Source organism: Rhyacophila brunnea, unplaced genomic scaffold, assembly GCF_057557595.1.
Source record: "Rhyacophila brunnea isolate RB1 unplaced genomic scaffold, BYU_Rbru_1.0 scaffold_7, whole genome shotgun sequence".
NCBI lineage: Eukaryota > Metazoa > Arthropoda > Insecta > Trichoptera > Rhyacophilidae > Rhyacophila > Rhyacophila brunnea.
In genome coordinates, this window is record NW_028233339.1 from 20,554,040 (window position 1) to 20,573,847 (window position 19,808).

The following is a 19,808-nucleotide window of genomic DNA, read 5'->3' on the forward strand; positions in this document are numbered from 1 at the left end:
ATGAGTATATTGTGATCTATGGAAATTAGTAGCCTAGGTAATTATTCAATAAAAAACAGAGTGCGTGAACAGCCACAAAGAAATATTTAAAAAATAAATCAAATTTGGTATACAATTACGTTATCTATGGAATAATTCCAGTGGGGGCGTTTTCAGATGATGGGATGATTTCGAATCGTTACAAAATTATAGTTTTTTCAACGCAAAAAAATTAAGTGCGCTGATGTGTACATAGTGATATTTGAATGAAAATAAAGGATTAGAAGGTCTTAAGCGACGAAGACGTTATTCTGTTAGACGTGAACAGTAAATATGGCGATCGTATACGGTATATAAGAAAATATCTGATATAAACATCACGTACCTGTAAAATCATGGAAAATTTCTGAAATGTGTTCAATTCAATTGGTAGATGAATCGGTAGCGCACATGTCAAAGTGAAGATGTAAAAATAACAATAAAATGTCGCTTAAATGAGCTGTTGGTGCGTTTTCCAAAATCTCTTAGGATAATAATATATAGGAGATTACCGATGAACATGCTGTGATTTAGTTTCCTCTCTGTATAATTTTATTTGCCTGAATTAGTGTATGTATGTCAATAAAAACAATGTCCCAAAAGAGGAACACTTATCATCCCATGTTCTGAGTTGGGGAACTACTATAAGATAGTATTTACCACGTACCTATTAATTGTCCTAAATAATGATTAATCACGCTATGTTTTATTTGTTTCAGATAATTGGGCTGATTGTTGCTGCCTTGTATTTGTTCAGCACGGTTCTCGCCACAAGAAGCTATCGAGGAATATAATCACCGAAATCCTAAACGGAGTTTTTTCAAAAATGTATTGTAAATTATTACTTATTGCGTTATTTTTCGAACGCGCTATGACTACATCATTATTTGGCTCATTATAACAGATTACTATTCATATTTTTTGCATTAAATCTCACGCAACACACGATTGTAATAAAACTTCATTAAATATTTTGTGTTATAGTTTTATGAAATATTGTAGGTAAAGTTTTTCCTCGAAGCATTTAGGGCTGGATTTACTATAGGGCTCCCAAATTAGTAGGCAGAAGCAGACAAATGATTGGAAGAATTAGCAGAAAAACCATGAAGAACGCCCAATTGTGCGAACTTCTATATTGTACAAAATGAGAGTCCAATTCTAAAGTACATTTCCTAACATTTAAATCACTTTAAGAAATTTTTCCGGTATAGGTATATCTGCAACTAAATTGCCATGATGAAAAATCATTGTCTACATTGTTTATGTTGAAATAATAAATATTTTTCATAACATCATTGGCCCAAATCGATTAAGTTCACTTAACCCAATGCCAATAAAGCCTGAAATGTTAAAAAATAATAGATTTTGATGACATAATAAGTGATTTTTTGAACAAAAGGCAAAAAAATTGTTACATAATAAAATGTATTAGCCCAAGGCACCTTCGAATGTAAATTCGGCCCTATGGGGCATTCGCTTGGTAGGAATGTTCAAATGTATATTTTTCATAATCGGAGGTTTTCAAGTCTAAAAAATTATTGTAGCACTTACTATATTTTTACACTGAGTGGTAGCTTATTGCATAAACTAAATTTTCCAGGGGAGCTCTAAAGCTGTCATTAAATATGAACAATTAATAAGTCGTGAAACAGAAACGTATGTATCTCGAGCCATTAATTGGATGTAATAAAATTATCTAAGTTATAAATTCTGTACAAAATATTTATTTGTTTTTACTAGAAGTTGATATTGAGACTGATGATGTAATATTTTCTATCATAAAAAGAAGTCAAAATCAGTTAGCGCCTGAGCTCCAATTAATTAAACCGCCACTGGAATCATCCTTTGTGATTTAAATAATATGCTTATATTTAATATTTTCAATTAAGTACGATTCATCTGATTTTTGCATTGATTTATTTAATTATGACATTTTTTTTGAACCATTAAGTTACATTCTCAATGTGAAGATTAGATTCATTTCCCATGACCTTGGAAATTACAGTATTATTGTGCTTTTGAAATGTTTTATGATTCATGTAATACAATTATTGATTCTATTGGAATTGGACCATTGAAATGCATGAATTATTCATTCTTCAGTAGATTTTTATTAAATTTATTTTTTAACCAAAGTTTTGAATAGTGTCATCTGGTGAATAAATTTCACATCTCGTAATCAACATTATCTATATATAACTTCAAAAAATCATAGAGGGCTCTCGGTATGAAAATGAAATACGTCCTTACACTATTTACAGTCATATTCATTTTATTCATTAGTATATTATATTATAAAATAATTATTAGTAGGTATATAAAATATATTCACAATAAATTTGTCTCGAGTAGATTATGAATTATACATATTTATAATAAATCCATCCCATACTTCCCTTCCACTGATTTCTTTGCAAAAAAATATGATAATATTACTGTGAATGACTTATAGAGATGATTCTTATTGTTATTTTGTAAACATAAATATAACTATCTTAATGTATTTTTAAGTATTCATTACTGCCAAAATAAGTGTAATTAATTATATGCAGAAACTAATAAAATAAAAAGCATTTTAATGTATTTCGAAATAATAATATAAGCGATGTATTTAATAAATAAAATAATATTTTGTGTCTTCTTGTGTGTCTTATGTAGATGTTTAAAATCTGTAGATTTGATTGAATTGAAAAAAAAATATATTACAGACTGCGACTTCTAATGAAATAACCAGGGAACACAATAATAATTGGAAATACGTTACCTTTTGGGTGAGGCTGTAAGAAGGTATAATCCTTGAGTTTGGAGAAATATGGGATAAACTTGAACACACATTCAATAGTTACATCTGTATCATAATATGCCTTAAAGTTTGTCACGTAAAGAAACACGCGTGCAATATTCGTACTTAAGGACATTGAGCAGCTTTCTATTACTCCCGTTTTATGACCTGACCGTTATAAAATCATAAACCTAATTTGGCTTCAAAGTCTCTGTCTATGGCGACTTTCTATCTTGTTAAGCTGTTGTGGAATCTAATTATGGAAATAACAAAAATATTAATTGGTTATCTTTAGAACATTTCAATATTTTATTTTGAAAATTAGTGTTTATTATTATTTTCACAAAGAAAATAACAGTAAATATAATTAATGACAGACTGCGAGCATTTTACTTATTTATATCAACTATACAAATCTATTTTTCAGATTTATACTCTTACATCAATTATAAATATACAAAACAATAATATAATTTATATAATTTTACAGTAATATACAGAACTGTGTAATACCTAAATATGTTGTATTTTATATTTTTATATAATTGTTTTACTCTACATAAACAATGTTCTACAATAAAATACGAGTACTCACACTAGTTTATTGTGAAAGTAGGTATCAGTCCATTTATATTACGGAATGTATACAATCCTATCAATGACAGATTCGCAAATAAATTATTTAAATACTGTAAATCTTATAATTCGTGAACTCCCACCAATCTCCCGCTTCATCTCGAATTATGAATTATTATTATGTCACCGAGCAGCAAAATAGGAAGCTTGCAATCTGGACAAAATATTTTTTATTTTAAGTTAAAGATAAACTTTCAATTTTTTTTAAAAATGTATGATATAAATAAAATGGATTTCAAGCTATACACATTTATATTTTTATAAAAATAGATGTTATTTAAAATAATTATAAAATATAGTAAAACTATGAATTAGTCAAAAATCTCTTCACGACATTATAGAAAACTTAATAAACTAAATTTTAATAATAAATATGACCATAAAATAATTTGTAATAATAAGATTGGATCCTTAAAATTCACATTTTATAACATTTTTAAAAAAAATTATAAGTTTAACTTTGACTTAAAATAAAAACTATCAGATACATATTTATTAATAATACAGTTGAAATTGTAGATTATCAAAAAAAATATCTCAAATTACAAGCTTCATATTTTTCCGCTGGTGCCTCTGGTAAGTAGAGGATTCGTCTTAATAATGACGAATAATTAAAAAAATCTGTTTCATACATTCGAAAGCACTGATAAAAAGATGACACAATGATGACAGGCTAAATGACCAAAAATATGAACAGTCTGGCGAAGGCAAACCGAGGATAGTGTGTATCCGCATCCAACACATTGTTTTAATATTTTTTTAAAGTTCTTTAATATTACCTATATTACACCAAAAATGTAAATTATCAATAAAATGTATAAAAAATTTCATATTCCATATTCTGTTCTTAGATGTCTCCAGTAGACCTACAGTAGTGCTGCATTTCGACTTCCATGCCATTACAATTATCTGTACTTTTAATTTATAATAAAATAACCCATTTGAGAATTGCAATGCAATGCATAGTGGCAAAAGTAATTTTTCAATAAATCGTATGTATTTACATGTTTTATAGTTCTATCCCTAGATGGCTCTAATTCGAATACACTCAAGTCATAAAACATAATATAAATGTTTCTAACCTAACTAACCCAAGTACTTTTTTGCCATTGTACATAATAATTATTAATTAATATTATTAAATCTAATACAAGTGGTGGAAAAATGATTATAACTATTGCAATATTGATGCATACTGCAAATTGACGTCCTAGCCTTACGCAAATTCTGCTAAAACCTACATTTATATTTTATTCTTAAACCAGTGGCACCTAGCGGAAAAATACAAAGTTTGCTATTATTTACATAATATCTATTATTATTATAAACATTAAAAACGACGAAAGAAAAATATTTTTTATTTTTAAAGTCTTACAATTTAAAATGTGAATTTTTTAAACAATACAATCTTTTTATGGTTATATATTTAATATATCATTAAAATTTAGATTCACAATTTTTTATGAGAAAGAATGAGAAAGAAATCAACAAAATAATGGGGAAAGAAAATACCTATATTTTTATCAAGAGAAATTGGGAGCTGCACTTAACCCAAAGAAGAGCCGCATTTGCCGACTTCTGATATATTACATCATTTTCATCCTAGAGCCGAAGTGCAAAGTTATGAAGTGTCAACTCTACCTGCAGTAGACGGAGCTTTCCTCAAGATTTTTTATGTAATACTGTGACCAAATATTAATTTAGTACCCTGGTCAATGTTGGTTCCTGAACCAAGTTTTTCTTTGCTTTGCCAGTGGATAATTATCGGTAAAATAAAAATAAATACTTTGTCAAACAACCGTGAGAGCTTTTTTTTGTATATGATTATTTTGTATATAATTTTTCACAGAAAAGGGTCAATGACAATTTACACAAAATGACATGAATTTCTGAGATCTGCACCTATTTCAAAAAAGGAATAAGTTGGCAGAAGTAAAACTTGATTTTGTCTTTTGTTTAAAAGCAAATAAGTGCAAAGCAAGAAACACGCTACCACGCGTTTGCAATGATGGATACTACGTCTAACGAAACGTTCTACGTGCCATGGTGAAGGTTCTACAATTCATTTGCATGCCACCAGAATTCCTCCAAGTGTCATAGGTTCGCCTCCGCTTCAGTTGGGGGACACTCACGAACAACCGGTTTAAAAACACTGCCTTAAAGCGTGAGGTCTACTCGGGCCAGGGTCTGGTTAATAGGTACGTTAAGTACCCAGATTCTTAGTTAAATACATTTATAAACATTAAACAACAACTAGTGTTATTGCTAATTGTGAGTAGGATTGCTAAATGCCTCGATTTGGCCGGGATCATCCTGGAAGTACCCTTACCCAGGACGCACAATATCATGGATTTTTAGAAAAAGCGTCCAATTTTCTCAAATTTCGAGAATGGTCATATACAATCACATTATTAATGGACAACGCACTCAATACAGTAGCTAGCAAGTAAATTCGAGCATAGCGATTTCGTACATACATAGGTAGACGTCACGCAATTTCCACTATGCGATATCACGCATCGGGAATTTATAGCAATATCACCTTTATTGTAATGGCATTAGAATAGTGTTTCCAGTGTCAATGTTCATTTGAGCGAACCCGTTCGAACCGAACCATTCGGCAGACGACAAAAAGCATCGGGAATTTATAGCAATATCACCTTTATTGTAATGGCGTTAGAACAGAATATGCCATTCGGCAGACCCGACAAAAAAGTGAGTGTCATTTTTTTCCAGAAGCTTCGTCCATATTAATGTCATTGGTCATATAATATTAAATTTATCTGTCGAGAAATCATCAACGAACGGAATTTATTAGATAAAATTTTTGGCCGGAAAAGCTAAATCTCTGAAAAATGTTGGAAACCCTACTGGTGAGATGTACCGATGGGATTACGAAGTATATAATTTAATTTAATTTAGGTACCTCCCTACCTTTCTAAAAACCATAAATAGAAAATTACCATGTTAAATAACTACCAAATACACATCGAAAAAAACAACATACATTTTTTGACCAGCCGTGGGCTCGAATCTGCGATACACTGCATTTATACAAAGACGACCGCTTTACGCATTAGACCAGTGGTGCACAACCTATTTGAAAGAAGGTCCAATTTATCCATTTTCTAATATTCTTTTATTAATATTCTAATATTTCTAATATAATGATATATACCAGACGAGACATACATTTTATTATTTTAAAATTAATTTGTAGTTACATATCAGCTACTCCAATCACTCTCCACGGTATATTACGTACAAACCAGCGCTCGAAATGGAAAATTTTACGAACCGGAACGCTTGATATTTTACGAAAATATTAACACTGTTACTTATCTAATTCCATACATATATGTATTTAAAAAAACGATTATGTTAATTTTTTTTATAATATGACATATCTCGCTCAGACGATCAAATTAATATTTACACAAAACGGAGCGATAATTTTGGGGACTGTATGAACCGGAACGGAGCTCCGGTGCGTTCCGGTCCATTTCGAGCCCTGGTACAAACTATGTATTTTCACGATATAACTTAGCATAGGTATATATAGAAAATTAGAATTTTGTCGTATACAATGAGAAATTTGACGATAGAGTACCTAGTTGTTATTTTGGGCCGCGGGTTGTGCATCACTGCACTTGACCAACGTGGGTGCTAAAAATTACATAAACAAAAAAAAATGGAAATTGAAACGTAGATATTACATTACAATTGAAAAAATCTTATAGAAAATTAGCGTCGTTGAAAAATTCCAGTTTGGCTCTCTTGATGTTTATTTTGAATATTTTTATTGTTGAAATGTAGTTTCATAGGTTCACTTGAAAGGAGTTTTAAATAATTCAAAAATTCAAACCTGCTTAACGTTTAATATCAAAACCCTCTTTATTTTATTAGAATGTCGATATCGTCACAAAAAATATTTAGAATAAAATAATAAGTAGCATGAAATCAACGTAAATCTATAAAACATTTTTATTTTTGCAAAAAGAATCAAACTTATTCAGTTGTATAGGCACGCGCCTGAGAGGACGGTGCCCCCCAGAGATTTCTATTTTTATCTACACTCCACGGGCGGGTCCAGTGGAAGAGAAGACGATAGGGGCAATCAGGGTCACGAAAATAGATTAGTAAACGTATCTTTAAATAAATATGCTAACATAAACAATCGAGGTTTCTGAAAAATGACTACTTTCCTGTTACAAAATTAATTCCATTTCATTTTTTACTTATTTAGGTACTTACTTATATTTTTTCAAATTGGGGGATTTAAATATATTTCACTAGGCATTTACTTATATGAAACAACTCGGCTGGTGAGGGGGTAATATTATTGCTGAATACATAGATATTGTTGAATTGAATTTTGGCAGAAATATATGGAATCGAGGAGTAAGTAGTTTGCCATCATACCATACAAATTATTATCTTTCGTAAAAAAAAAACAAGTAAAAACAGATAGGTACAAATGAAGGAAAAAGAACTCTACCTGCATTGTCAATTTCCAAACTACGTCGATTTGTATAGGTACGTGCTTACAGTTCTTTTTATTCCCAACGAGTTTGTATTTTAACACCAGATCACGTCATCTTATAAATACATATTGTTGTATGATAATGAATGCACTCATATGGACTGCTCAAATGTATCCCTTTCAGGAAAAAATAGCTAAGTACCTATTTTTCTGTTTAGATTTTATGGAATGATGTGTGTTTTAGGCATTGTTCAGATGGCGCCTGTTTCGCCTCGATACGCCGCGAGTGCATGTGGACGGCTCAATAAGGTCACATGTACCTGGAATGGACGCGAGCCAAATTGCGCTATCTGGACAAGGCCTTAGCTTAGAACTTAGATCCAATAATATAATTTAAATATCCAAACTCAAAATCGTCTTTTTATCTTAGTATGTTAAATTCTTAGTATATACCTATTTAGTTACATTGTGAGCAGGTAACTGAACTAATATTACATAATATGTATTTGTATTGTTTGCAGACTATAAATAGATTAGATTATAAATATTAGGAGTAGTCAGCTACGTGTATTTTTATTCGTTGTATTTTAAATCTGAAAAAATCGACCCCTTTGGTAAAGTCCTGGTTACGCCCATGCTAAAAGCTCCCTACTATCCCGCTTTTAACGTCAGGAATATATTTGGTAACACACGTGAATGTTTATTATCTTCATATAAGTAATACAGTACAGACTACATAAAGAATCGTTAATGGTATACATCCAGTCGGCTTCAACTCCTAAAAATGTAAACAGTTAATTGCCGGCTTCCTCATTTCCGAAGCTTATTGTTTGTCGTGACGCGTAATACTAATTTATATTAATGAAAGCATTTTTAAACTTTGTGTTTATAGTCTCTACATAAAATTGTACTTATTCCACTCATCAGTAACAGTTTTAAAACAATGTTCGAGTGTAAGTACTGGGAGATTGTTTATAAATCGGACTATGATTTGATATTAAAAATATAACCAAAAAGTGAAAGAATCCCAATCGTCTAGAATTGAATTTGATATTTTGTTGAAAGTGAAACATTTATAGCGAACAATAGAAATACACTTAATTTGTTTCGGTGTTGATGTGTTCGTTGTTCGAGTGAAAGTGAAACAGGCAGGGTTCAATAACTGCTCGCTTTCCGGATGAATGAAATCTTCCACCGGCAATAACGTAAAAACATGAGTAGATAATAATAATAATATCACAAATCGTAGCAAGTTTTACTATGTTTGACGTATGTACGAATAAAAATTACAGCCGTACGTAAAGTAAAGTGCTGAATCGAACCAATACGAGTTTTACTGTCGATAAACGAGTGAAAACGATTGTACGAACAATCAAGGAAACGAAGAAAAACTACAAACAACTTTTTATTACAAGGTATAAATACAAGAGTTCAGTTACTCTAATGTAAATAATTTTGATGTATTTAATGCACAGATATTGTAGACGTCAAGTTTTATGCATACAATTCACAAAACAAGCTTTGTCATCGTTATCCGGGGTGTTCATAAAATAATATTGTCTCATTTAAAATTCAATTAATACTATCCCAATTTCGCTTTGATTTCCAATGGATTCGAATACTTATCTATGTCTCATTTGATTATATCAAAATAATTACAAGATTAAAAGAGCTTTAACCACGCTTTTAAATTTTCTGTTGAATCATATAAATTTGACAATTCTATGTATTAATAAATACTTTTTTTTGTACTTGATAGAAATCCTGAAAAAATAATATAGAATACTGAAATGTCATTTTGACATTTCATATTGATTTCCATAGTAATAATACACGTATATATTAATAATTTAGTTACTAGGACCGGACACACAAAAAAAATGTGTACTGGACAAACAAGAATACGAGCTAATAAAAACGTGGTAAAATACAAAACTCGATAAACCTACAAATTGGTAGGGTATTTTGAATGAATCCAAATTTTACAGAATAAATGTTAAAATTAGTTTTTAATTTTGAAATAAGCACCTATGTATAAATTTTCTACAAAAATAGTCACAACTAAAGATGTTGACGAAATTCTTGTTGTATGTAGAGGGAGCATAAAATTATGAAAGTAAAGCAAAAAAGGGACCACTAGACCTTTAAAATCCCGTAGTCTCTGTATTTTCCACCATAATGACATTACATACAAATGAAACTAACTTCATTGATTTTTATATGGAAGTCACTGAAGGTTACATTCATCTGAAAGACGATTCAACATATTTGCTCACAAAAAAGCCACTAAAAGATCTGTTAACTTTAAAATTGGCAAAACTTTTCCGTTACCAGCATATTGTTTATATTAAATTACAAAACATTCATTGTCGATACGCAGGCAATAAAAATAATTAGTGTGTTTATTTATTGGTCCTAAATACAGTTAAAGTTACTACTGTACAACAACATTATTTAGGCGACAATAGGAAGTCGCCCTTGTCGCGTATTGAATATTTCTCAGTGTTGTCATTTTTTGAGAAAAGAAATCCCGCGAAATTAGGTTTTAAGTTTATATCAATTCTATTCTCAGTAAGTTTATAAGTACATTCATTTATAAGTTTTTTTGAACGTCATTTCGTATTGTTTTAGACATCTTCTTTATTTAAAAATCTTCAAATTACGTAAATTGATAGATGCGTCCAATACGAAGTGTCAAAAAATAAATGTAATGAATAATTTGGGGCGTTCCTTATTTGAAACCGGAAGTTCGATTAGCTGTACTGGAGGGGATTGTAGTTCACAGATTTGCCACGTAGCCAAGATGAAGTTGCCGGACAATAAATACCTACAACTTGCATAGAATTTTTTTATAGAATACTGGAGGGAGGTATATTTTGAAGTGCATGTAATTGAAGTCTTACGTTACAGAGTTAGCGGCTTTCCAGCATGAAAAGGGTTTCCATATAATATGTACTAATATATTGATTTAATAGTTTTATTTATTCTTAAATTGTGAATACAATATTGTAGTACATACCTACTTAACATATTAATGACTCATTATCCGAAAATATAATAACATCGTGATAAAAATAAATGTCGTAGTAAAATGTTTGTTTGAAACAACTAACAAGGACTGAAAGGAAATTCCAGAAGCTATAAGCATACAAATGATGACGTATTTACAAAACCAACGATTTAAATTTAAAATGTAAACTATTTCTTTGTATGAACGAGTAATCACTTGAATATATCACACATCACATAGTACAGAAATTTGATTCACAAAGATATAATATTATTTTTAAATTTAACAAAGATAGAATTATAATAATACGAAGATTATGACTCGACGATTTTCGCCTGGTGTTGATTGAAATAAAATTCACAAAGCAAGCTTTCGTTGTTGTAAGAAGAGTTAGCTAATTATAATTATTTGTCAGGATGTCCAGGGGTCCTGTGGTAAGGATGGTACCCGCAGGAGGAAACCAAGGACTGCAGTGTTGCTGTTGTAACTGCTGTACGTGCGTGGATTTTGGATATATCAGGACTCGCCATGGACTCACGAAGATTGCCGAAGCGGTAATTTTTACATAATATATTTTCATTTCAAACAAAATTGTACACACATTTAATGTTATAGCAATAAATTATAGTATTTCATTTACAACTCTTATGTATTTTGTTACATTAGCTACGGTATTTGCAAAAAGTTAAGTCGTAGAATTAAAATAAATCAAATAAAATTAGACTTTGCTGTGTAGTTAATTATTTTGTAAATCGTAACGTGTGCCTACATGAAAATTATTGAAAGCAGATTAGTAATAAAATAATTACAAGATAAAAAGAACTTTTTATATACCACGTTTTTAAATTTTCTGTTGAATCATATAAACTTGATAATTCTATGTATTAATAATTTAGGACAAATAAGGCAATTGTCAACAAATCATTTTTTTGCTATTTTGTAACAAACGAACAAATATAGAATACTGAAATGTCATTTTGATTTCCATAGTAACGCACGTATATATTAATAATTTAGTTGCTAGGACTACCCCCTTAGCAACCAATAATAGTGGATTGGATTATGGATTTCTTCCGAAATAACTTTTCATACAAAACAGAATTAACTGAAAATGAATTCAATTATGCTTAAAGAAGGCTAAAAGTATTAAAAGAATGCATTGGCATCGTGTTCTGATATATTCTAAAAGTTTCAAATGTCTAGCTAGTCGGAAAGTTAGTTTAAAATCGATTGCAAGATTTGTACTGGATAAACAACCACCAGACAAACAAGAATACGAGCTAAGAAAAACGTGGTAACGTGGTAATAATAAAAGATATCCCAAGGATTCACGTATTCAGATTTATTTGGAATTCCAAATAAGTACCTATTGTATCAATCACAATATAACTATATTTCACAATGAGGAAACTAAATTACATTTTGAAATGTTGGAGCAGGAAAATGGTAGCAATTACTGTTGTTCTAAATGTTTGAGTAGAAAGTTTGCAACACTTGCAAAATCGTAGCAATAGTGCTTAGAATGACAGATTATACCTATAACATAATTCATACAGATAGTTGAATCTGTTTCATATATTGATTAGTCTACGCAATCATATAAAACCTAAATTAATCCCGAGATATATTAATTGTATTACTTTCAGTGGATACGTCAGCTGAATGCAGAACTATTCTAACTCGCATTTTAAACATTTTATAAAGGAGTTCTTTGAAACAGCCTTGAGCCTACTGAAATTATTTATTACCTGTATGAATGAATGTATTTATACATCATAATATTTTAGTAGGACTATTGATAAAAATAATGATTCATGACTGTACATTCAGCGGACGTATTTTTCTGAACCTTGTCTCTTGGACCAAAGTTAGCTGATTCTACAGTACTATATAAATTTAATGCTTTATGTTTATACCACACTTCTTAACCTAATGACATAAAAAATGTTCGACCTCGTATTACTTAATTACGCACACACAGATGCAACACACAAAGTAATGTTCTCATCTCATCTATAACGATTATGAATTTACGATGGGTTGTATATTTAACATAATGTCATCAATCGTACCTATTGATCCACCGACCGATGGTTAATAACAGTTCAACGTCTTCCTACTTTCTGATGTTTTAGTCTTTTATATGGTTAGTTTTATTTATTTTTCATATATTTTGTATTGATTTAAAGTACACAATGCGTTGTTTTTGTCGACATATTCACAGAATTAAAATACCGTAAAAATGTTATTTATGAAATGAATTATTTCCATTGTCTCGCAAGTCGCAATTTTGGTTCTAAACTGTGGAGAAAAATAAAATTCTTTTGAAGAATTCGAAAATGAAAAATAAATTTGCAGTGAAAGTTTAGTCCTTACATAAATACCGTAAAAGTAATGATTGTGTTAAACAATTAAGGAAACTTATCAAGATTCTTTACACTTTACATTCAGTATCAGACACCTTATAATATTATGCTTTATGTACCTATAGATAGGTATTACTATAAAAATGCATTACGTATATATTAATTGATGTGTGTATATAAAAATACACGACGTTTTTAATCTAAATAAGTGTCATAGACTATATACATAATTTCTTTTTAAATCGTCGATAATAAAAACCAACCCCTTCCAAGTTGCACGCAAGTTTTGTTCTTCTCTGGGAAATCATTCGCATTACGACCAAATGCACTAAATGGGTTTAGGTAAATAATTTGCAAATTATAATTCTATTTATATTGTCAACTATTGGTACTACTGGATCTCAGACATAGTCGATTTTTATCTTCTGTCAATAATCTTTCTATCATTCCACTTTCCGAAAAGACGAGTTGAAAGTTTACGGAAAATATTAAATAACCAACCCTCCCCACTATTAAACTATTATTATGCACATATATAACTTCCAGTTGCTGGGTGCCCTTTGCCAAAGTTTACTGATCGAATATGGACTGTCGGAAGCGTCAACGATGGGTTCAGCCTTCCACGGATTCCTCACCACTGCTTCAGCATGCGTTCTTACCACCACACTTCTGCTCGTCTGTTACATCTTCTCCCCTAAGACTCAGAATCTCGTCAGACAATCGATATTTGTAAGTTGAAAATGTTTTCTTTGCGTAAATAGATCAAAATTTAGTGGACCCCTTATAAAAGAGATATCATTTCAATTGTATTATTATATTTGGCGGTAGATGTCAAAACATGGTTTAGGATAGGTACGGATTATTACATCCTTTGGGTGAATAAATATACGACATAGCGCACCTGTGACAACTGTTACATTATTTATTGCTTAGCAATGCCTTTGTTACTGATAATAATTATAATGTAATATAAAATTTATTTTTTATTGAAGTGGGCTCTAAATAACCGTGTAGTAAGAAGTCTTCACCACTGATATCGTCGTCCTACCTATCACATATTAAACTCATTAAGTGTAATAGTTATCATTGCAATGAATGAGTTTTATAGCGTCGATAAATTATTATAAGCAGGTAAGGGAACAATTCCAGGACTCGAAATGGACCGGAGCGCAGTTCCGGTTCATGTCCGCCTCGTGGAAAAATTAATTTGAGTCTGTGTATATAAATAAAATATACATAAAATTAGATAACTATGTTAATATTTATCGAGCGGAAAATTATCGAGCGGTCCGGTTCATAAAATTTTCCATTTCAAGGGCTGGACAAATCATTATTTTCCTCCGCTGAATAGGAAAATATGGACTCCTGGCAGTGTTGAAAATATATGTTAATAGAAGATTCGAACGCGGGGTTCTATCTAGCATGTTAGTTTTTCTTTCATAAAGTATGTTATGTTATAATAATATCATTGGGGTTTAAATATTTTTTTAATATTTAATTATTGTATAAGTAGATATATTATTTTGTGAATTGTCTGTATAATTTTACACTGCAATTAAAAATCTCTTAACTGAATTTTCAGTAAAAGTAATTCAACTGAAAAATTACCTTCAACGTTTATATAAATGTGGATAAACGTATTTTGTTTAAAAATCAGAATTTATATTAGCTAGGACAAGCTAGGTGATTAAAATTAAAAATTAACTATTTTATTAATTTCGAATATATTGCTCATAAATATTCAGTTTTATAAGCCTTATTTGTACAATGTCTAATATAATAATGATAAAAAGCTTATATTTTATTTGGATTATTGAATTTATTTATAGGAATGTGTCTTCAATGCAACGGCATGTTTTCTGTATCTGAGTGCCGCCTCATGTCTAGCAGCTGCAGTAACGATCTATCTTTATCCACAATACGTCCTTGTCAGGATGTATTCGGCATATCCTGCGATGACCGCCGTATATGTGAGTATAGTCTTATTAAATTAATTGAGAACAGAACACAGGATACAAAAAAATACGATCACTAGAGTAAGTGGAATAATGATAAAAATCTAACTTTTTCATTCGAATCAAAAATTAATTTCTGTTGTATATTATAAAGGGGTCCTTTTGGCCACCAAAAATATCACCCAGAAATTACAAAAAGATTATTATTAGTAACTAGATATGTGATCAAATGATAATACCTACATAATATTTTTTTCGTATTAATCAGCTAAAAAAGCAAAACTATTTCATTATGATAAACACACAATTCGATTATAAAATAAGCATAAACAAAAGATACTTACCACATCGAGCATTTTGTTTATAAAAATAGAAGCAATAATAAACTTTACAAACTAATTTCCATTCAAATATAAATGCTTCACGTTCATTATTTGCATTGATATGTTGAATTGATTTATAACAGTTGCGAAGGGTGGAGGTAGGCTGTTTAAGATACGACATAAATAGTGCACACTAAACCTGTCAGTCGAACGTATTTGTTTTCATTGAGCTAAGACTACAATGTGTAGATAGTGTTTGTTAATTTTTAAAAATTAAATCCGGCATAATCCAAACCATAGTAGGTAATAGTCAAGAAAAATTCATTTATCTATAAAATATCTAAAATTATGCCATTAAACAATACATAGTTTTAGTTTGGGATGGGTAGGGCGTAATGAATTTTAAAAAACTAACCAACCATAATAATATGTACTTATTCTTAATTCAACGAAGAAAAATAAGTATGAATGAAAAAAATGTGCAATATTTTTTTGTCGGATCGCCCATAGCATAATTAACTATTAGAGTTTGGTTTAGGTTTAGGTAAGGTTTAACTGAATTTTAAAAACTAACCAGCACCATCTGAAAATTGTATTCTTAGTTCAATGAAAACAAATAAGTATGACTGACAAAGTTTAGTTTGAACTATTTATGTCGAATCTCCACAACCTACCTCTACCCTTCGTCACTCCTATATAGGTACCTATTTTTCGACATAAATAATGATGATGACTACCTCACCACTCGCCACTGATTTAATACTTATTTATTTACATTTATTTTTTTGTTTAGTAGAAGTGAGTATATTTGTAGTTTATCTCATCTTATCTCAGGTCTTATTTTGAATTACTTTACTTTGTGTATTCTAATTAGGTGCCTACAATAAAGATTACGTTGTCATTGTCAAACAAAAAAAGTATTTTATTGTGTACTCTGTTGTTAAAAGCAAAATGTTTTATTTTCAGTACATCGGCTCTGTTGTTGGCGCTATACACGGAATAGATGCATATCTTGCATACCGTTATTACAAAGGATACAGGTGATGTGAATTTTCCTGACACAGAAAATACGAATGGACAGAATAGGTATATAATATTGTAAATTATCAAGAAACCTAGATTATAACTCTAGCCAGAAAAATACAGAGTATGTTAAGTTGCCTCATGTGTCTATAAAATAGTTCAAATATTATATTGTAAACATCATAGGCGAAGAAGCCTTACTAGACGATAATTTACCGTTAAAAAAGTACCTATATGTTTTATTACTAGTGTTTAATATATATGTGTTAAATTAAAGGTTCCCAACCTTATTTTTATCAAGAGCACATTCATAACTAAAAATTCAATGGTGACCATAGGACAAAGAAGCCTATATTATATATTTCTTCTCAATCTACGTTGAATTTATAGTTTACTATTTTTTTGGGTTTATATACGCAAAAAAAACCTGTGTATCGTGACACCTATAAATATAATACATCTGCATTGTAATTCCGCTAGGCGACTGCACAATGTATGCAGTTATAAACATTAAAGCAAATTTAGTTGCTTGTTCAACCTTACATCTACGATAAATGTAATATATTATCCAATAAACCGATACGAAAATTCAATTGCGATTATTTAAAAATATTATAACAATTATAATATTTGTATAGGAATGCATAGATGAGCCCATGGCTGTACGCAAAAGTACAGGGTTATGTATATCAGTATCTCTATGCTAATTAATTTCGAGAGATAACGAATGAAATCTATAACTATTATATTTTATAGTTACTGCTGATAGAACGAATTTTTTTATGTTGAATATATGGGATTGCCGCAGGATAATTTAAAATATACCTAGGTAGTTTAATCTGAAATCTGTAACATCATTTAGCGGACGATTATCAAAGCACCACATACCACCATATATTGTTCATAAATTTAATGATAGGTACTTATACCACAATTACTCGCTATTCAAGCTAGAATAAAAAAATAATAATTCAATTTGGTAATTATTTTGTCTATAAACAATTAAAATTCATAGCTAAATTATTGTGTAATCAATAATCATCAATGAGCTTTTGAAATGTCATCGATTTCGTATGTTGCTGTCATTTATTAGTGTGTGTATAATAATAAAAGTAATAAAATAATCAATGGTTATACCTTATAAGTACATTATTTATTATAAATATTATCTCCCGTAAATATAACTGTTCAAGTGTGCATTATTATTGTCTGCTCTTGGTCGATCATTTTGACCACTGTAAAATATTAAATATACCTACTATATAATAAAGGATATTTCATTGTATTTTTTTTTATTAAATTAAATATATCAAGCATATTTTATTATTTACTGATCTCATTTAAGTAAATATGAGTAGAAGGAAGAAGTTGAAATGCATTAAGTTTACCGTGTAAATGTTTTATTTTATTTTATAAAACCTGAATAATACGTATAGAGCAAGTTATCTAAAATACCTACTCAAAAAATAGATACATGTTATTATCTTAATCTAAAATTGTGGTGAAGAAAGAATATAACTGACCGAAACAAATGTATGAAAATTTCAGTTATACTAATTTGAGCTTGCTTACTTACATAGCAATAGTACTGTTATCTGTTGCTATCCGATTTTTTTTGTCTAAAATAAAACTGTACCTATTTATTTTCTGTTTGTATGTACTCGTAACTCTTATCAGTGACTAATCATCACGTCATATACTAAATATATGTTTGATTTATTTAACGTGCACAATTACATTAAGTATCTATTTGTCCTGATTTATCTATCTACCTGTCTGTAACGCACGAGAGAAATCATGTTTAAATGGTGTAGGAGAAAGCGAGATAGGAAGAATACCTAAAAGTGGGTAAAGTTAGACAAAACACACAGGTAAACGCAAATTCTAAATTTGAAGAATAAACTGACACGCAAATAAAAGAATCGCTTATTTTAATCGGGTCGTGAAAGAAGACAAATGACAGGATTGTCTGATAAGTGATAATAGTTTAACAGTGATGCTTACAGTGCAGTACTAGCATATTGCGTACAATAGAAAGTATTAAACGATATTACAAATCAATTTGTGACAGATTTACAGAAAGGTATAAGTAAGTATGGTGTCGGATAGTAAAATCGATTTTGAAAATGATAATACGAGTGAACTCTCTAAATGCGATTGAGCTACATCCAAGAATGTTGACAATTAGTGTCACCTAGTATTTTTTTCTAGTACATAAATGGAATTATTACACTGATACGATGCTTTATATTTTCTTTTAAAATTTTTGTTTTGTGAACCGTTTATACTTTCTTTGATGCATTTAATCGTATCGATTACTTAGTAAATACATAAATAGCGCAAGCCTCAGAAGAAAAATCTTTGCGAGGTTGTGTTGATAAACAAGTAAGTATGCATTTACGATAATAACAGCATTTCTCGTATATCGGTCTAACTAAAGCTTTCTCTCCGTTTAGGGAATGTAAAACAAGAAAATATGATTTTCTTTGACTTATTGCGATCACATAAAACTGAGGTAGAGCAGAGATCGAAAATATATTGTTGAAAATTTTTTCTTAATAATATGAATAATTAATACACCATTGCTTGTCAAAATTCAGTAAGTATATTCGAACTCTCCGAATAATTTATCACTATTTTGTCTAAGAATCTCTACATTGAACCACGGTAATAATTGAGGGATATCTTTTAGAAAATCCAGGGCTCGAAATGGACGGGAACGCACCGGAGCGCCGTTCCGGTTCGTAAAATCCCCAAAATTATCGCTGCGTCTCGTGGACATATTAATTTGACAGTGAGCTAGATTTGCCATTTAATGTAAACATCTAAAAGTTTGTCCACACTCGTAACCTCATTAAATTTCACGATAATTATCAAAAGTTGTTTTACCAAAAATTATTTTAATCGAAATTTAATGAGGTTGCCAGCAACTTGTTGCCAATGTGGACACGGCATAACACACTTATTTTTATAAAATACACAAGCAATCAAACAACTATGTTAACATTTTCATAAAATATTGAGCACTCCGGTTCATAAAATATTCCATTTCGAGCGCTGAGAAAATCAGTGATGGATATCTCTGTTCGAACATTTTTTTTACAAATTACAATTTCAAGGATTTCTCATTGTTTACTCCCGATACCCTTAATCATAAGTAATGTATGTATACAATACATTTATGTCTAACCATATATTTAGTTCAAAGACCT

General features: G+C 30.1%; 2 protein-coding genes across 2 annotated transcripts in view; both read left to right on the top strand.

Annotated features, from left to right (window-relative positions):
• The window catches only part of LOC147064604 (uncharacterized), a 30,415-nt gene extending 28,617 nt beyond the window's left edge, over positions 1 to 1,798 (top strand). Inside the window, exon 5 of the mRNA XM_085957512.1 lies at positions 738 to 1,798. Coding sequence (XP_085813638.1) covers positions 738 to 812 — 75 coding nt within the window. The 3' untranslated portion in view covers positions 813 to 1,798. The remainder of the gene's footprint in view (positions 1 to 737) is intronic.
• A 6,845-nt stretch (positions 1,799 to 8,643) lies between these two features.
• Positions 8,644 to 17,860, top strand: sing (MARVEL domain-containing protein sing). The gene is made up of 5 exons (XM_085957673.1): positions 8,644 to 9,334; positions 11,345 to 11,483; positions 13,842 to 14,024; positions 15,125 to 15,265; positions 16,540 to 17,860. Exons 2-5 carry the CDS (start codon positions 11,346 to 11,348, stop codon positions 16,615 to 16,617), a joined length of 540 nt encoding a protein of 179 aa, XP_085813799.1. The 5' UTR covers positions 8,644 to 9,334; position 11,345; the 3' UTR covers positions 16,618 to 17,860.
• Positions 17,861 to 19,808: the final 1,948 nt, after the last annotated feature.